The sequence below is a fragment of the Elephas maximus genome, chromosome 1, assembly GCF_024166365.1.
Source record: "Elephas maximus indicus isolate mEleMax1 chromosome 1, mEleMax1 primary haplotype, whole genome shotgun sequence".
Lineage (NCBI taxonomy): Eukaryota > Metazoa > Chordata > Mammalia > Proboscidea > Elephantidae > Elephas > Elephas maximus.
Window position 1 is genome coordinate 161,750,758 of NC_064819.1, and position 18,620 is coordinate 161,769,377.

The window sequence follows — 18,620 nt, forward strand, 5'->3', positions numbered from 1 at the left end:
TAACTTATACATACAAAATTTAGATCAGAGTGCTGCCAGTTCAAAACTTTTATACATCTCCTGTTTTGGAATAGTCTTGAAAGTTAGCTTGGAAGACATAATTTTTTTTTTTTAAGTTACTTCATAGTTGTATCCTTTGCTTTTTTTGTCCTCGAAAAATTTTTCTTTAGCTCAATTTCTAATTATATACACTAATTTACTCCTCATGATTTCTTAGTGTTACTAAATAAGCAACTATGTCCTCAAAAGATGAAGGAGTACATATATATATATATTTTAAACCACTGAGAATATTCAAGAGTATCTACAAGACTAAGGTGATTCTAAAGCAGACTCAAAAATGTTTTAAACAAGGCCTGCATTGGTGGAATAAATCTCACCTTTGAGATTGGACTATAAAATATTCTAATATATTTGTTTTTATAAAAAGTCAGCATTATGGGTAGTTCTGTGTTCTGGTAGCCATTTTGATGTACCCAATCAGTCCTCTTGCAAATGGCGTTTAATCCCTTGACTGGCACACTGGCCCTACAAATTGCAGATAAGTTTGATAACAGCTTTTAAGAGCCCTTACTGTTAATTGAAAATAAATGTCTATATAAGCATATAGATTTTCATGTAAAGTGATGTTTGGAAAAATGTCTTATGGGTAAAGATTCATCATATATCATACATCTTTCATTTTAGTTACTAAAAATTGTTATATTATCATTCATTGTGAACAATGGTTGCAGTATCTCAAAATCTTTATTTTTACTGGTGACTATGGAACTGTTTATCTTGGTACATTAATACTAATACATTGATAGCTGAAGAGACTAGCCACATGTTCAAAAGCAAGCCATTTCATTACCACTTACTTGAAGAATATACAACAGAGAAGGTAGATAAAGGGAGATCGGGATAGTGTTCATGAGAAAATGTTGATTAGACAGTAGAAATGCCTAAGTACAAGTCAGTAGGTTGAAAAGTACAGGAAACAGTGGTAGGGAAAATAGTATGCATGCTAGATATAGCAAAGTTTACATTTTTCATGTCATTGTCACAAATCTCTATAATCTTTGGATTCTGAAAGTGTGGCCAATTAAAACTGGTGAACCTGTTGCCATTAAGTCAATTCTGACTCACAGCGACCCTATAGGACAGAGTAAAACTGCTCCATATGGTTTCCAAGGAGCTGCTGGTGAATTTGAACTCCCGACCTTTTGGTTAGCAGCCGACCTCTTCGCCACACGTCACCAGGGCTTAGGTCATACTTAAGTAGTACAAAGATTGGTTCGTTAACATCCAGAATGATTAAAATCACTTTTTTTTTTTTTTTTTTGGTTCTTAAAAATACCACCTATAACCTGTCTCATTAGACCTTAATCCAAGGTCCTTTAACTGTCCTGTATAGGATTCAGTCACATGGAGATGAAACATGTGAGATACTGAGAAGGCATAATATATTCTTTCCTGCTACTACTTGACCTAGCACAGAATACTCGATCCATCACAAGGACAACCCAAACAAGAGAAAAGCCGAGATGCTCTTAGATTAATACTTGTTTAAAGATTGAGATTTGGGCTTGTTAGTGATAGTCATGGAAAGTACTGGGAATAGATTCTGGATGGAAGTGAAGGTGCTGTTGTTTATTTAGTGGGAGTATAAGTGAATGTCTGGCAGTTTTGACTCTAATCTGGAATGCTGTGGGTGACAAGGAGCACATAGAGGAGCAGCTGCGTAAGTGTTCAAGTGATTAGTCTGGGTTTCCAGATCACCTCTACTGCTCTTCATTTACTATTATTTCCTTTTGGCTGGAGGATATGCTGCCAAACTGGCACCTCCTTCTCCCAAATGCCTTCTTTCTGCCAGTTAACAGGGGAGTGTTTTGGAGAAAAACTGCCAACCCTTCCTTCTCCCTGTTCACAGATTAAATACATTACATCTGCTTAACATATGCAGTCTCTGTTGGCCCCGGGAACCAGACAAAAGCTCTCTGGATGATTACCTCAACTGACATCCTGTCTTCTAAAAATGTATTCCACTGGGGAGAGATAACATGAATGACATGAAATCCTCGCTCTTTCTTGGGTTGCACCCTTGAGCTCAAATACTGGCTCTACCACTTGGTAGCCAAATGACTTTGTGCAAGTTACTTAATTTCTCTGTATCTCAACTTTCTTCTCTGTAAATTGGAGATAATACTTCAGTCTGTATAGTTGTGGTAAGTGTTAAATGATCTCCAATTTGTTTTCTGCATTCAATGAAATACTAATCAAAATTCCACTGGGATTTTCCTTTCTCTATCAGGGTGAAGGAGTGACAAAGTTTCTCTAGGAAAGCAAATGTATAAGAATAAGAATTTTAAAAAAATGAATGGAAAGATTTGCCTTATCCAGTTAAAACTACTGTAAATGTGGTACTGCAGGAAGATACATAAATAAAAAAAAGAGACGAGAGAAAACATTCGTATTTAGCATATAATGGAAATGCTTTAAATCCACAGTAACAGTATATTGTTCAATAAATGGGTTGGACAGCTAAATGTCCATTAAAAAAAAAAAAAACTAAAAACTGGATCTTTCTTTTATTCTAGGCGTTGGTGATTTTCCTCATTTATGAGCTCAGATCCTCAAATCTTAAAGGTCTTATTAATCTAAAACAATGCATTATTGCAGTTAAAGATTTAAGAATTATCCACATAGTTGACAGGTGAAGGTATGAGAGTAGACAAGACTATTAAAGTATCAAGAAGCCTGTGTGGGTGGAAAACTGGGGCACACCTACATACAGGATGCAGGTAGAGGAGAAAAGCCAAAAGTAGATAGCAATAGGACAATGTCAATGACAAACTAAAAAAAAGAAAAAAAAAAAAAGAAATTCATGAAACCCAAGTGAGGAAGGATTTTAAACCAGGTTGGAGGAAGGGCAAATGAAGACAGATGAAGATGATTTAGGGCTAGAGTCTGATGAGTTTGACAAATAGAAAATGGGCAGCTTTACTCAAGAAAAACTTTCCTAGTAATACGGATTAAGCCAGATTCAGCGAGGTGACAGCAAGCACAGACTAGCACAGAAGCTGTGCCGTATAAGCAGAGCTGGAACTCCAGCTTGGAGATGGAAATAACTGAGGAAAACTTTCCAGAATTGACTGAACTAATTTTTAACCTGCTACTGAGCTGTGCTATAATATTCTACTTGCCAGACACTGAACTAGATGTCTCCAATTTTCACAATAAAGCTGCCAGGTCAGTGCTGTTTCCTTCATTTTACAAATGGGGAAGTAGGCTGAGAGAGTTTAACTTCCCAGTCATAAATTATTATATCACAGATCAGGGATTCAGACCAGACCAGTTTGATTTCTAAGGTGTACTTTCCACTATACCTTTTGTCTGTCAGAGGTGAGGTTAGAAAGCATGAGTAGAGTTACTGTGTTTAACTAAAGAGACAATGACAATACTATTTAATAAAAATGTAATATATTCTTCATATCTTACTTTCAAAAGTTAATAGTATAGAGTCCTGTACTCCCAGATATGGTAACATGACAATGTAACCATAGCAGCAATTTTTAACTGCTGGCTACCCATCAGAATCATTTAGGGAGCCAAAAAAAAGTAGATAAAAAAGACAATAAATTAGAAATATTGGACCTGGGCCTGAAAAACAAAATGTAGATTTTTAAAAAATAAAGATAATTTCACTCTATTTTGGATATGCTGAATTTGGGATGCCTGTGACACTTAGGGGGAAACCCTGGTGGCATAGTGGTTAAGTGCCACAGCTGCTAACCAAAAGGTCAGCAGTTAAAATCCACCAGGCTCCTTAGAAACTCTATGGGACAGTTCTACTCTGTCCTGTAGGGTAGCTATGAGTTGGAATTGATTCAGCGGCAACGGGTTTGGCTTGGTTCGGTTTATGACACTTAGGTGGTGTTAGCTAGTAAATTGGATATGTAGGTTTGGACTTCAGGAGCTCTAAGCTGGAAGAAAAGAATAAAGAAATTATAAAATCTTTGGAGCAAACAAGACTGTACTAGCAACTGTGGTGCCAACCCAAAAAAACAGACCATGTTTCGACCTAGGGCTTACCTGCATAATCACCTCTGACTCCCTTGCAAGCTCTTCTCAAAATGGTTTCATCTTACTTCAGTCTTTTTTTGAAGTACAGGGTTGAGATTTGAAGTCAACATGATGACACCACCTACTTACTAGTTTGGGCATCAGGATTGCAGGAAGACTCATCAACTGCCTGCATTATGCAAATGACATAATCATGCTTGCTAAAGGTGAAGAGGACTTGAAGCACTTACTGATGAAGATCAAATTACAGCCTTCAGCATGGATTATACCTCAACATAAGAAAAGAAAAATCCTCACAACTGGACCAATAAGCAACATCGTGACAAATGGAGAAAATATTAAAGTTGTCAAGGATTTCATTTTACTTGGATCCACAATCACTGCCATGGAAGCAGCAGCCAAGAAATCAAACGACGTATTGCACTGGGCACATCTGCTGCAAAAGACCTTTAAAGTGTTAAAAAGCAAAGATGTTACAAAAAGCAAAGTGCGCCCGACCCAAGCATGGTATTTTCAATTGCTTCATTTTCAAAGTTGGATAATGAATAAGAAACATGGAAAAAGAATTGATGCATTTGATTTATGGTGTTGTCAAAAAATATTGAATATACCATGAGCTGCCAAAAGAATGAACAAACCTGTCTTGGAAGAAGTACAGCCAGAATGCTCCTTAGAAGCAAGGATGGTGAGACTTCATCTCATGTACTTTGGAGATGTTATCAGAAGGGACCAGTCTCTGGAGAAGGACATCATGCTTGGTAAAGTAGAGGGTGAGCGAAAAAGACGAAGACTCCTAATGAGATGGACTGACACAGTGGCTGCAACAATGGCTCAAACATGTCAACGATGATGAGAATGGCCCAGGACCAGGCAGCGTTTCATTTTGTACATAGGATTGCTGAGTCAAAACTGACTCCAAGGCACCTAACAGCAAGCTAACATGTATTTAAGTATACACACTTTATACATATACAAATGTAGTCTAGCACTTAGGAAATTACTAAATATTTCTGGTATTATCCCAACGAGAAAAATAGCAATGCTCAAGTATGGCCATAATGGAACTTGTTCAGCCTTCCTTTTATGTTTATGCAAGCTGTGTTTTGAGCAATCACCTTTGACATACAGTCTTCTCTTCTTCTTTTGTAGGTACTGGATGTAAGCAGGGAAGGCAAAGAAGAAGTATTCTATGGGCCTACACTTCCCTTTGCTTCCAATGGAATAGCAGCATGCTTCCTTCCAGCTCCATATTTCACATGCCCTAATCTTCAAACTCTTCAAGTGCCTCATCACAGGATTGGCACCATCTGAAAAGCCAATACTCTGCTAACATTCATCATGAACAGAAGCAAAAACAAAGGCTTGACTCTGGTTACTGGGCATGAAAAGAACCAGTGCTCAATGATTCCTTGTCTTATTTTATAGGTCTTATACTCTGATAAACATTAGCAAAAAATGAACAGTTTTCTAGAATGTTATTGAAAACTCCTGCCACCCTTTTCAGTGTATGTCAACATACAACATGTATGACTTTTATTATGGTGTAGCTTAATGGTTCATTATTGTTCCATGGGTCTTTAGAGCATTCTTTATTTTTTCTGATCAATGCTGTCTAGGATAAAGTGATACTGTTAGTAAGGCAATTTATTTCACACTAACAGCATCAATGATCTTAAAAAAAAAATCTTTAGTACTTAATGCCTTCACTACTTAAACCTGGGTTCATAACTTCTTTTTAAAATTTAACATTATGCATAACCACTTAATAGAGACTCAGCATTATGGCATAATAAATGGCATATTTTATTCAAGGTGATACAAATAATGGAAGTATACTAGAACAGCAGTTGGAATACCCAGATGTTTCTTTCGCCTGAGTTATTCAGTGACCTTGGGCCAGAAGCATAACTTCACAAGTTTTCTCACTGTTTAAGGAGGAGAATAATTGATTCCCATCTTAATTCAAAAGAATGTTGTGGGAATTAGGCAAATGCTCTGAAGTACTTTACCTAAGAAAAAAATTCAACTCAAATTACAAGGTATTTTACTGTCTTTGGAGTCTTGTAAATGAACATGGAGGTCAGTTTTGAAGTTTAAAAATTGCTAGGTAGAACTTGGAAAACATGCTATGGGATAAATGATTCTGAAAAGTATATGAAAGAAACACAGTAATTAGGAAAAAGGGAGTTTACCAAAGCCAATAATCCCTATTTTTTTCCTTGAGTAACAACTCTCAAATGTCTTAAACACATTTAGTAGAAAATGACATTTTAAAGCTCAAAAATTAGTTTGTATTAATTTTGGTACATTAAAGTACTTTGACATACACTTAAACCTAGCATTGGCAGTTCTAATAAATTTTTCCTCTTTGTTAAAGGTTATGTGAATGTTCAGCACTTGTGGGATTCTGTTCCACCACCAATACATATTTTATTATGACCACTTTTAATAATGCATACAAATTCTTTTTTAGGCTGGTTTTTCAGATTTGCTTTGTCTACAACAAAAAAATATCAGTGATCACATTTGAATGTAAATTCAACAAGTATAATGTGAGTTTTTCTTTTTTCTAAATTTTGTTATGATCTAAGTCATCTTTATTAAAAGAAAAACTATTCTGACTTTTTTTTTATAGTGTAATCACCCAGCAATCCTTATCCTTTATAGGAAACTAACATTTTATTCATGTAACCATTTTCAGTCATCAAAAGTGACTGAAGAAAAAGTATCATTTTATGTAAATACAAATGTCGCTAACTTTATACATTGTTATGTTATAGGATACCAAAAACATTAATTTTTAAATATGTGTAACTTCTGGTTATTCAGAAGATTAAAGGGTGAGAGGCAGAAACGGGGGGTGAGGAAAAAAGTAAAATAAAGAACAGGAATTTAGAGAAACAAAAAACTTCAAAGTATTTGAAACAGTTTCGAACAATGAAAACTGATATTGGTAACTGACATTTAGAATGATAATAGAGAACCTCTTTTAAAGGTGTAAACCATCCACACTAAATTTTAAAAATGCCTTACCAAGTCAGGAAAATGGATCCCAGCACTTCAGAAATCTTTTCAGTCCGGACCTAAGCAAGAAGTATTTCCAGTTTACTAAGATTTCAACTTAGCACATGAATTTTCCCTCTAGTTGTTTTACCTTGTAAAACCATTAAAATCTATTTGTATTCCCAGACTTCATGTCGAGTGGATGAAAGGGAGATGGCCTAAAAATAAGCTTGCCTGACTGATAAAAACAGTATAAAACTTCTCTTGATTATTTCTATACAGATTTCTAACTACTCATATAATAGAAATCAGCATGTATTTTCAAATGCTTCTTGGTGACCTTTATAATGTATTAGTCACTCTAAGCATTACAGAACTGAATTGAGAATTTTTTAAAGTTTTGCATAGTTTTCTGAGACATCCTTTATGGCTATACCCAAACAACAGCATAAAAAATACAACATTCCTTCTCTAAAAACAAAAACTCAGATATTTGATACTTTCCCTCAAATTATCAACAATAAGAGAAAATAAGAAAAATCTAGAAAACTATGTTTTTCATATAAACCAAATTCTTTTGAAACCATTCAAATATATTCTTCCTGTTTAAGTGAGCTAAAACCAAAAAAACCAAACCCAGTGCCATTGAGTCGATTCCGATTCCTGAGCTATCCTACAGTAATTCATCTTCTATTTTTACTCTTCAAAACTAAAGGTTATACTGTTTGTATTTAAAGTATTAAATTGCTTTGAATTTCCATATGAAGAGCATAAGACTTCCAAACATTTAAACATCACTTCAGGATTTGAGTTTATAAAAAAGAAAACAAAAAGCAGCCCCACAGCAGAGTATTCTTGCTCTATCTGGGAGGAAGAGCCGGCAAAGGCATGAAACTCTAAAAGGATCTCCAAGTAAAATGCAATAAAAATCCTTAGACCCTTAATAACAAAATGCCAATTGCATTATGATTATGGTACTTCTTATACTTTTTCTCTTCATATTTTCTTCACAGTTTAACCACATGCAGATCATATTCCCTTCAGCAATAACTGAAAAACTATTGTTTTAGCAGAGTATAAAAGCGACAATAAAATACAAGGTGTTACTTCAGGTATTATGGTTCATTTTTATTTTGGCTTTCAAATAGTCAATCTGTCATAGAAAAGGAAGTTGAATAATCACATACTAGGTCATAGGCACAGTATAGGTTAAATATATGTATTTCTAATTTTATATATAAACACATATGAGTGTGTATACATACACATATACACACATGCACATATATATACATATCTTTATAATATACTCAAATAACTTATTAAGAATGCCCAGGATTTTTTTAAAAGCACAATTTACAAATGCAATAAAATAGATAACTATCTATACACCACAAACTTTAATTAGCAGAAATTGGTCAATTTCAATCTTTTGGTACTCAGACCTTACTGTACAGGTATTACAGAATCAAAATACAAATCTCATATCCTATTAAATATGTGAAAGAATATGCTATTTTGCTAGCTTCTCAGAGCAATTATTTTAACCAAACAAAGCATGTTTATTTATATTTGCATACTACATTCTTGATTGACAATATTTTTAATCCTCACAGGAATAAGGCAGGGCATCAGTTTTTGGAAAATGTCAGGTTTATGTAAAACAGTCCATCAATCAAGGAGCAGTAGTTTAGGATAAACAATACAGTTCTTGGTGAAGTTTCTATAATATCTATCTTCTATCTTGGCAACATGGGTACTATGTTGTTAACATGTAGGATTTGGGGAAGGCAGGTTTCCTAAAGGTTTTCCCAACTGCAGAAGCTTGTCAAATTTTTATATAACAAGTTATCTTAACAAAGGGGAAGTAAAAATAAAAACTGTCAAAGATTCTGTAAAAATATAGTGAAACAGGTTCATGTACATCTTTAAGAACAAAGCAGATTTAAGAACTTGTGACGAAGCAATAATCTGAAAGTGATGATAGTAATGAAAACCCACAAATGGTATAAGAACCCAGAAATTATTATTTTCTTCAAACATGCTTAAGGAGAAAACATACTAGATAAGATCTTATTACAAAAGTTTTAAACTACAAAATTATCCTAATGCAAATGAGCTCAATAATGAATAATTTTTGCAGACAATACTCCATGTTTTTTCCTCCACCATAGAGACCTCCTAATTAAATGTTAATTAAATTGAAATTTAAATCATAACCAAATCTGAATGTCTAATAAAATCATTTCATCACCTTGTTGTCCTTCAATCATCTCTTTTGCACTCTATCTGGTATTTTATAGAAATTATTTGGCTGGAATACTCATGCATCCAAAATGTACATTTTAATTTTATTCCTATTTAAGTGCCCTAAGGTCAAGTTTCTATAGGAAAGGTGATAGTTCAGGCTGGCAAAGTGAATAAGGCTCAGAGTGCAGAACTAATATGCCATTTAGAAAAAACAGCAAGGAGAGTCTCCTGCTTGGAAGTTTGGAAAGAAACGGTAGCTTCAGAGGGCAGAGTCTTTCCCTGCCTGAAGGATTTGAAAACTAGCTTGTAGGTTGTAAACAATGGGAAGTTATTAGAGGTCTCTGAGCAGAAAAATAAAAAAAGGAAAGTAATATTTTAGGAACACTATTTTCTGAACTGTGTGTAAAATAAAGTACAGGAAAGGAGACCAGAGGCAAGAAGAATGACAATTTAGTACCTAATAGAGAAAACAGTTTGGATGCAAGAGATTGCAAAAAGGAAAACAGCCTTACAGCCTGTACTGGTGATCAACTGAAAGTGGGGAAGAATTCAAGATGCCTCTGAAGTTTCAAGACTAAGTGACTTGGGAAAATGGTGTATTCCCTGGGAAAGAGCAGGAGCTAGTCTAGAATGGATACTGACAAGGGCAGTTTGCCATGTTGACTTGAGAGTTCAGGAGGTTTCTACCAGAGAGGTTTAGTGAGAAATTAGCACTAGAAATATGTTTGAGAGAATAAATTATGCGCTAGTGTTATCAGATCATTACTAGAACAGTGATGAGAAAGAGTAGGTGAAGAACCAGATCTTACCATTGGGGAAAGGAAAGAAGAACGTGAAGGTGCTCTCAAGGTAACAACATGTATTGGAAGGAGCAGTATCATTGAAGAAGGGGAAGAAGATAAAGGAAAGTGTAAACGTCAGAGAGGCCAAAGAACAGGAGAAAAGAGAACATACTCTCAGGTTTGACCAAGACAGGATGTACGGCTTACTAATTTACAAAGGTGAAAGAAGCAGCTGCAGAACTTACAGCTTATTTAGGGGAAAATGAGTATTCAGAAAAATTAAGGAAGTGGCTATAAAGTACTCAAAGTCTGGGAATGAAAGAAGACAAGACTGTAGCAGTAAGTGAAGAGTTAGTGAAGACTTTCAAGAAAAGGATATGAATCATAGATTTTCTTTAATTAAGGACACAACTTTTTCAAATTTTATTTATACACAAATACATAACATATACATGTATTATTAAAGGGTTTTTTTGTTACTGATTTTTTAAGTACAAACAAGCTATTTTTAGCATGTACAGACATATACCCTAATGCATGATTCAGTAGAAGCTTCTCTTATCCTGCAAAAGATTCATACTCTAGGGAGCAAGATTCTCAAAGATATCTATCAATTCCCCTTCTAAAATAAATATATCTATACACATATATAACCTCTTTAGAGACATCACCTTATTTAAAAATAGATTAAACTTCTTCAATTGCTGAGACTCGCAAAGCAATACTTTATTAGTTTAATAAGTCACTAAAACCCAGTGCCGTCGAGTCGATTCCTACTCATATAAGTCACTACCATAATAAAAGAAGTCTATTATGTAGCCTTAAAGAGGTTTTTATTTATTCCATTTGTTGTAGTGATGACAGTTGATTTAAAGGGAAAATAGACCATTTGCATGTCATGAAAATAATAGGCACTCATCTGGACTTCGCAGATTAGAATTAGGAGGGCGTTATTAACTATAGAATCCTGATTGTAATGTATTTTGTATTTCATTAGGAAAAAAAAAAACTTCTAGAGCCCCCCAAAAAGGATTGAAATGCTCTCTTGAATAAATGATAGAACCTTGATAAAGACTAGAGTCTGAAGAAAAAAATGGTAAAATACTTCAAGTTTAGCAAACATGATACTTAAGAAAACACTGAAAAAGTAGGATCATTCATCTAGGCTGTATCTTTATTTTTTTTTTTTTTAATATCATTAGAGAAAGAGGAATAAAGTTGAGAGGTGTTTTTTACCTTTCCTGTATATGAATATTGTAGTAATCATATCTGTACACCTCCAAACAGAACACAGGTGACCAAATATTTTCACATACACTATCCCCTTGATTCTTATAATACTGTAAAATAGAGAGAAAAGAAATTGGTATTCTTTTTTCTCCATGAAGGAGGTTAGGCTCAGAAAGGTTTAGTAACTTGCTCAAGGTCACAATGCAGAGCAGGGCTGAAGCCCAAGTAGGTTCCCAAGGCTAGAACTAAAGCTCTTTCTAACAAATGATGTTCACCGCAAAAGGAGTCAAGGACAGGGTCTAATTGGTAATTAAACAATCTAAATAAAAACCCATTGCCATCGAGTCGATTCTAACTGATAGTGACCCTACCAGGATAGAGTAAAACAGCCTCATAAGGCTTCTGAGGAGCAGCGGGTGGATTCAAACTGCTGACCTTCTGGTTAGCAGCCAAGCTCTTAACCACTGCACCATCAGGGCTCCAAACAATTTAGACAGGATACGGTTAAAAGTTGAGAGATAAGAGTTACTAAATGAAACAACTGGCTCCCTGTAAATGGTAAGATGCTAAGTCATAAGAGGCTCTGACTGAAGAACAAGGAGACAGATCAGCTGCCTTCTCCTATGCTTCTGTTAGTTTCTAATCTTAAAATATGGTTGAGTTTATTATTTATTCTGTTTTCTTAGAGGCTTTTGCTTCTCTTCCTTGTAATATGTCTTTTAATGACAATTCTGGAAGAAAGGATGGATAGAGAAAAAAAATCTGACAAGTGCTGGAACCTAAGCATAAACACTGTAGGCTTAGGTTTAAAATTTTGTAGGTATTATATGTACAGTCATGTAGCCAGGTTAAGACTTATTGCTAACAGAGTTAAGTGTGTTTTATGAACTTGCCTCACATATAGTATGGGAAAACAAAACAAAAAATAAAATAAATTACACAGTCTCTCCTCTATGCCCCCTCCAAACCAGCATAGGATAGCCAGATAATTTGAAAAAGTATCATATTAAAACATAGATTGTAAAAAACAAACAAAAAACCTCAAAAATTAAAACAAAATAATCAAATAACACATGCACAAATCAAGTCTCAAGGCAGGAAGTCACATCAAAATAAAAAGTTGATGGAGCAACTAGTACAAACCAAGAAAACACTCCCAGTTAGAAAAAGTTTCTTCAACTCCAAGGATCCTATAACATAGTTAATTAGCCTTTTATTTCCTTATGTATATGCTTTATACTTACAGATATGTAAGGAAAAAAATCTTAGGAAGTATTTTTAAAAGAACATTATACAATTAATTAAAAGTAGCAGTCACAGTGGTACAAAGTGGCTTCAGATTGTGACAGTCAATAGAGAGGATGAACCACAAAATATATTAGTTATTATCATTTTTCCAGTCTCTGCATCTCATTGTGTCCCACTTGTCCAAGGTGAGATAAAAGTTTGCTATAGGCTTCCCTGTTTAAGGAAAAAAGAAAAGAAAGCAAACATATATATTACTTTTTAAATTATTTTTCATTTAAGTATTTACAAACTGTCTATCTACTTACCTACCTACCTACCTACCTACCTAAGGAGCAGACCTAGCTACCACTTTAAAAAAAATTTTAGGATCTACTCAAGGATTTTTATATATAAAATGTGGGCTAAAGGGTACGTAACTCGGCCACATTTAAAGGGCATGTAAAGGTTCATTAACCATCTGAAATAATACAATGCTGATAGATAATGAAATATGCTCATGAATACTGCTAAGTAGACAATGATGTTTTGATTAAAATGGGAAGACTTCTGTCACAAACATAAGTGTTAAAACAAAAATCTATAACCATAAAACTGACTTGTATAAAAATTTTAGTACATATCCCATTCTCTTCCTTCTTAGAAGTAACAACGCTTGAGTATAAAACAGTGTTTCTCCTATCAGATTCTCCAGTATTTCCCTATATTGGGGATGCTGTTTAGATTTACGGCATCCAGCAGCTGTTTCCTTATTCTGAATACCTGTACTACTCACAATCTTTAAAACCATCCCTCCCATGGGTACTTCTGGTCACATAAGATGACAGGCTAGCAGCCCATGTGTCCCAACAACATACTACACTAGGGTGGTTGGCATAGGGTCTATCCAGTTTTTTCAGTTACACCTGAAAACCACTGAGAGAAGTCAGATGTTAGCTACACACACACACACACACACACGTGCCGTAATTAAAATACTTTGATTCTTTAACAAACTTTGGAACATATGAGTTCTAGTGTGAATATTGACCCCACACAATATTTTTAGGAGCTACTGGTTTATTCACACAATGTTGCAATTATTCTAAATAGCCCAGAACAATCCTCAGCTGGTTTATAAGTCTATAAGAAAAACAAAGCCTTATTGCCTATTTTTGACCAAAATCCATAGACTCTCACTGGGCACTCATCTTATTCACCAGATACACGTGATATAGTTGACTGAATAAACTGAGCATGCCTCAGAGGGTTATGATTTCCACCATGGATTTTATATGAAAACAAGACACTAAAAGTTCTGAAGCCCACCTCCCAATGAGGAACACTGAATGCGTTCTGAGCAAAAGCGCACAACTGAAATAAATAAACTACCTTCTAAGGTGGTCACTTTGAAAGGAACAATATGTGAATGGTGTCAGTTCTGCTAAGTTTGTTGATAAGCCACATTACTTTGATCATACTTTATAAAACTGGTAATGATCTGAGAATTGAAACAATATTTTTCAACTCAAAATGAACATACTTCAAATTTTTGGGAATGAGAAAATAAACAACTTCTATAAAATGAACCTAGATTTTATAATCACTGTTCAAAAGAGCATAATCAAATTAGCAGACATACCTTTGTGCACTATTTCTACCAAGGCCACATTTCAGCTCTGAATCCTTCAGAGATTGAGTGAGGGTAGAAATCAAGTGGATAACAACCTGCTGGTCCAATGTTGCTACTGTTTCTAAGATGCTGTAAACCTGGTAACTGTATGTCGTACCATAATCCTGGATAAACTGCCTGAAAGTAAAACACGTTACTTAAGATTACTTGTGGGGTAGTTCTTGGGCTGGTGTCTACGTGGGAACCAGCTGTAACCAGAACACATGAAGGGTCATTTCATGTGAGATTGCCGTAAGCATCTAAATGAGATGCGAAGATTATCTGTAACTCTTTAAAGAACAGAAAGGATTTATTTCAGTGTGAGCCATGCCCAAGAGATGGCGTTGGCTGTGAAGGGTGATGAGTTGGAATCCCACGTTGAGGGAGAATAAGAGGAAAAAGTCTAAACCCAAAGACTTTTTTTTTTTTTTTGCTGTACTCTTTACCTCCAAGTCTGGGTAGTAGCGGGGTATGGAAGAGACTTAAGACAGGAAAAAAGAATCAAGTTTCCTTCTTATTTCTCAGACCTTCATATATCTAGATAAATCAAACATTACTTTTATGAGGAAAGCCAGTTATTCAGAATATATTTTTATGTTCCTTAACTAAACAAGAGACTTTAGACTCCTAGAAGGACTTTATAAATAAGATTGATATATTTTACCCCTACAATTTCTATTTCCCCCCAAACCCAAATCAACAACACAAAACCAACCTAGCTTAATAAACTTGAGACAACAAATGCCTGATCTTTGTTATATAAAATCCTTTTTTTCCCTTTTAGGTCTTTACATTTTCACAAATCCACCATTATCAAGTGATCACAATTTAAATAAACTGTAAACACTTGACCAGCACCAATTTTGTGATGAGATAAAAACTGAGGAGTCAAAGGTCCAACATAGAATGAAGGAAATGGACCTGAATTGTCATGGTAGTGCTGTGGTAGAAATACGTGTCATAAAGGAGAAATGGTAAAAGCTGTGAGAAACAAATCTTAAAAAAAAAAAAGAGAAAATGTTCCTCAAGTTGTATTATAATTCTCCTGGACAAAGATCCACTCTTACAAAGTCTATGCTTCACAAATAAAATATAACGGAGCCTTCTGTGTCTACGGTATCTAAAGCAAGAAAACCACTGACATGCACTTCTACACTGGATCCTGTCTAACCTGTTTAGCAAGCTCTGAAGACCTATGCACCTGTCACCATGAGTCAAGTTTCCCACTTTGTCCTCTTAACTACATGCAAGATTCTTCCTTACTAAATTCTAAAGTAATTTTAGTCTGCTCACTTACCTTTTTCCCTGGCACTTCTATCTTTTAATAAAACAACACAATGTAACAAAACCTCTGCCAAAAATGCAATAATTGAAATACTATAAACAAGTAGTAACACATTATGTTTTGGATAATTAGTTACTTAAAAAAACATGTTGGCTGTCAAATGGCTGGCAACAGTCTCCCTGCCAGTTGGCATATTTTCCAGTTACCTAAACACAGAAGTCAGTTGGGCAGCAGGTTCTCCTTCTGACCCCACTTGGCAGGTTTGTACCATGTATTGCAGGTTCTCTGTGGCCAGCCTTTTAACTAGGAGGAAAAATTATAGCATTACACACTGTGTCTGAATTGACCATCTGGATCCTCATTTTTACCAACACTCTTGATTTAGAAAAAAATATGTTGTTTTCTTAAAGTATGTACATGCTTTTTTGTTAGTTTTCAAAATGGAATAGTTATGTGTTTTTGTTGTTTTAAGTTATACCTATCTCCCCATTTTAAGAAAATGTAAAAAGCTTAAAAGTCTATTTTGACACTCTTAAAACAGAAATCACACATGTGAAGATACATGTCTTTCTCTTAGAAAGGAGTCCATATTCAAAAACACTATAAAACCCCAATCCTGCAAACACTATTATAAGAGAAAAAGAAAGCCTTTAAAGAGAGGTAGATTTAATTATTTTTATCTCAAAAGCATATTCCTCTCATCTTCTCACCAAACATGTAAGTAGCAAACTAGACAACACCAACAATTTACTTGCACTTAAAATTAGCCAAAGACATATTAAAAAAATCCAACTCCTTGTGATGCTATTAATTTTTTTTAAACAAAATTCTTTAAAATCAGGCATTTGTACATAAAAATACTGCAAAAAATATCAAGAAAGAAAGCAGAAAATCCAACACATTCCAAATGCTACTAATTTTTTTCGTCATGCTGTTTTTGACACACTAAGTATATGTTGTTGTTGTTAGGTGCCATCGAGTCGGTTCCGACTCCTAGCGACAGAACAAAACACCGCCCAGTCCTGCACCATCCTTACAATCGTCGTTATGCTTGAGCTCATGGTTGCAGCCACTGTGTCAATCCACCTTGTTGAGGGTCTTCCTCTTTTCCGCTGACCCTGTACTCTGCCAAGCATGATGTCCTTCTCCAGGGACTCGTCCCTCCTGACAACATGTCCAAAGTAGGTAAGACGCAGTCTCGCCATTCTTGCCTCTAAGGAGCATTCTGGCGGCACTTCTTCCAACACAGATTTGTTCGTTCTTTTGGCAGTCCATGATATATTCAATATTCTTCGCCAACACCACAATTCAAAGACGTCAACACTTCTTCGGTCTTCCTTATTCATTGTCCAGCTTTCTGATGTATATGATGTGATTGAAAATACCATGGCTTTGGTCAGGCTCACCTTAGTCCTCAGGGTGACCTCTTTGTTCTTCAACACTTTGAAGAGGTCCTTTGCAGATTTACCCAATGCAACGCGTCTTTTGATTTCCTGACTGCTGCTTCCATGGCTGTTGATTGTGGATCCAAGTAAAATGAAATCCTTCACAACTTCAGTCTTTTTTCCGTTTATCATGATGTTGCTCATTGGTCCAGTTGTGAGGATTTTTGTTTTCTTTTTGTTGAGGTGTAATCCATACTGAAGGCAGTGGTCTTTGATCTTCATTAGTAAGTGCTTCAAGTCCTCTTCACTTTCAGTAAGCAAGGTTGTGTCATCTGCATAACGCAGGTTGTTAATGAGTCTTCCTCCAATCCTGATGCCCCGTTCTTCATAAAGTCCAGCTTCTTGGATTATTTGTTCAGCATACAGATTAAATAGGTATGGTGAAAGAATACAACCCTGACACACACCTTTCCTAACTTTAAACCAATCAGTATCCCCTTGTTCTGTCCGAACAACTGCCTCTTGATCTATGTAAAGGTTCCTCATAAGCACAAGTAAGTGTTCTGGAATTCCCATTCTTCACAGTGTTATCCATAGTTTGTTATGATCCACACAGTCAAATGCCTTTGCATAATCAATAAAACACAGGTAAACATCCTTCTGGTATTCTCTGCTTTCAACTAAGTATATAAGTAGCTGAAAAAAAGCACTTTTTTCAAGAATAAGAAAATATTCAGAAACCACAATCCACTACAGCAGGAGCACTAAACATATGATGACCTTAAGTTAATTAATATTAAGTAGTAGATAATGTTTTCCATGGCACGGGGATAGTGGATAAAGAATATATAGCACACATGGTTTATTGAGCAAATTTTTTATATTAGATGTGGTCCTAGAACCAGTATAGCTAAGCTGATTCTTCTTAAAAGACGTCCTCTTTAAAAAACAAAAAAGGTCTCCTATAGAAAAGTACCAGAATATGAAGAAATAGTCTCCACAGAGTATTAATTTTCAGCATTTTTAAAATAACGAATTTACTGATATAATTCACATACCATAAAAATCAATCCTTTAAAGTGTACAATTCAGTGGTTTTTAGTATATTTAGAGTTGTATGACCATCATTACTATGTAATTTCAGAACATTTTCATCACCCTCCAAAAAAACCTTGTACTCATTAGCAGTCACTCTCATTCCCACCTCCCTCAGCACCAACCACCTACTAATCTACATTCTGTCTCTATGAATTTGCCTGGTCTGGACATTTAATATAAATGGAATCACACGATGTATGGTCTTCTGTGACTGTCTTCTTAGACTTAGCGTAATTTTTTGAGGTTCATCCACGTACTTGCAGTATGTATCAGTACTTCATTTCTTTTTATGGCCACATAATATTTCACCGTATGGATATACCATTTTATTTATTCATTCATCACATGATGGACATTAGGTTGGTCCCATCCTTTGGCTATTAAGAATAATGTTGCTATAAATATTGGTACACAAGTTTCTGTTTGGACACATGTTTTCACTTCTCTGTAACTAGGAGTAGAATTGCTGAGTTATGTGGTATCTCTAGGTTTAATCATTTGAGGAACCAGCAGACTGTTTTCTGAAGTGGTTGCACCACTTTACATTCCCAACAGCAGTGAGTGAGGGCTCCAACATGTACAAATCCTTCCCAACCCAACCCCTGTTATTTTATTATCTGACTTTT

The 18,620-nt window shown here is 35.2% G+C and overlaps 2 protein-coding genes across 3 annotated transcripts in view; one reads left to right on the forward strand and one right to left on the reverse strand.

The window, feature by feature from the left end:
- The window catches only part of KLHL32 (kelch like family member 32), a 227,508-nt gene extending 221,840 nt beyond the window's left edge, over nucleotides 1-5,668 (forward strand). Inside the window, exon 11 of the mRNA XM_049897499.1 lies at nucleotides 5,215-5,668. Coding sequence (XP_049753456.1) covers nucleotides 5,215-5,376 — 162 coding nt within the window. The 3' untranslated portion in view covers nucleotides 5,377-5,668. The remainder of the gene's footprint in view (nucleotides 1-5,214) is intronic.
- A 2,735-nt stretch (nucleotides 5,669-8,403) lies between these two features.
- The window catches only part of MMS22L (MMS22 like, DNA repair protein), a 150,970-nt gene continuing 140,753 nt past the window's right edge, over nucleotides 8,404-18,620 (reverse strand). The window contains exons 23-25 of one of the 2 annotated variants that reach the window (XM_049897621.1): nucleotides 15,718-15,814; nucleotides 14,197-14,364; nucleotides 8,404-12,791 (exon numbers count right to left, since the gene is read on the reverse strand). In XM_049897621.1, the coding sequence (XP_049753578.1) occupies nucleotides 12,719-12,791; nucleotides 14,197-14,364; nucleotides 15,718-15,814 (338 nt within the window). In that variant the 3' untranslated portion in view covers nucleotides 8,404-12,718. Of the gene's footprint in view, nucleotides 12,792-14,196; nucleotides 14,365-15,717; nucleotides 15,815-18,620 lie in introns of those variants that run through there. The other variant, XM_049897631.1, reaches the window with a different exon arrangement.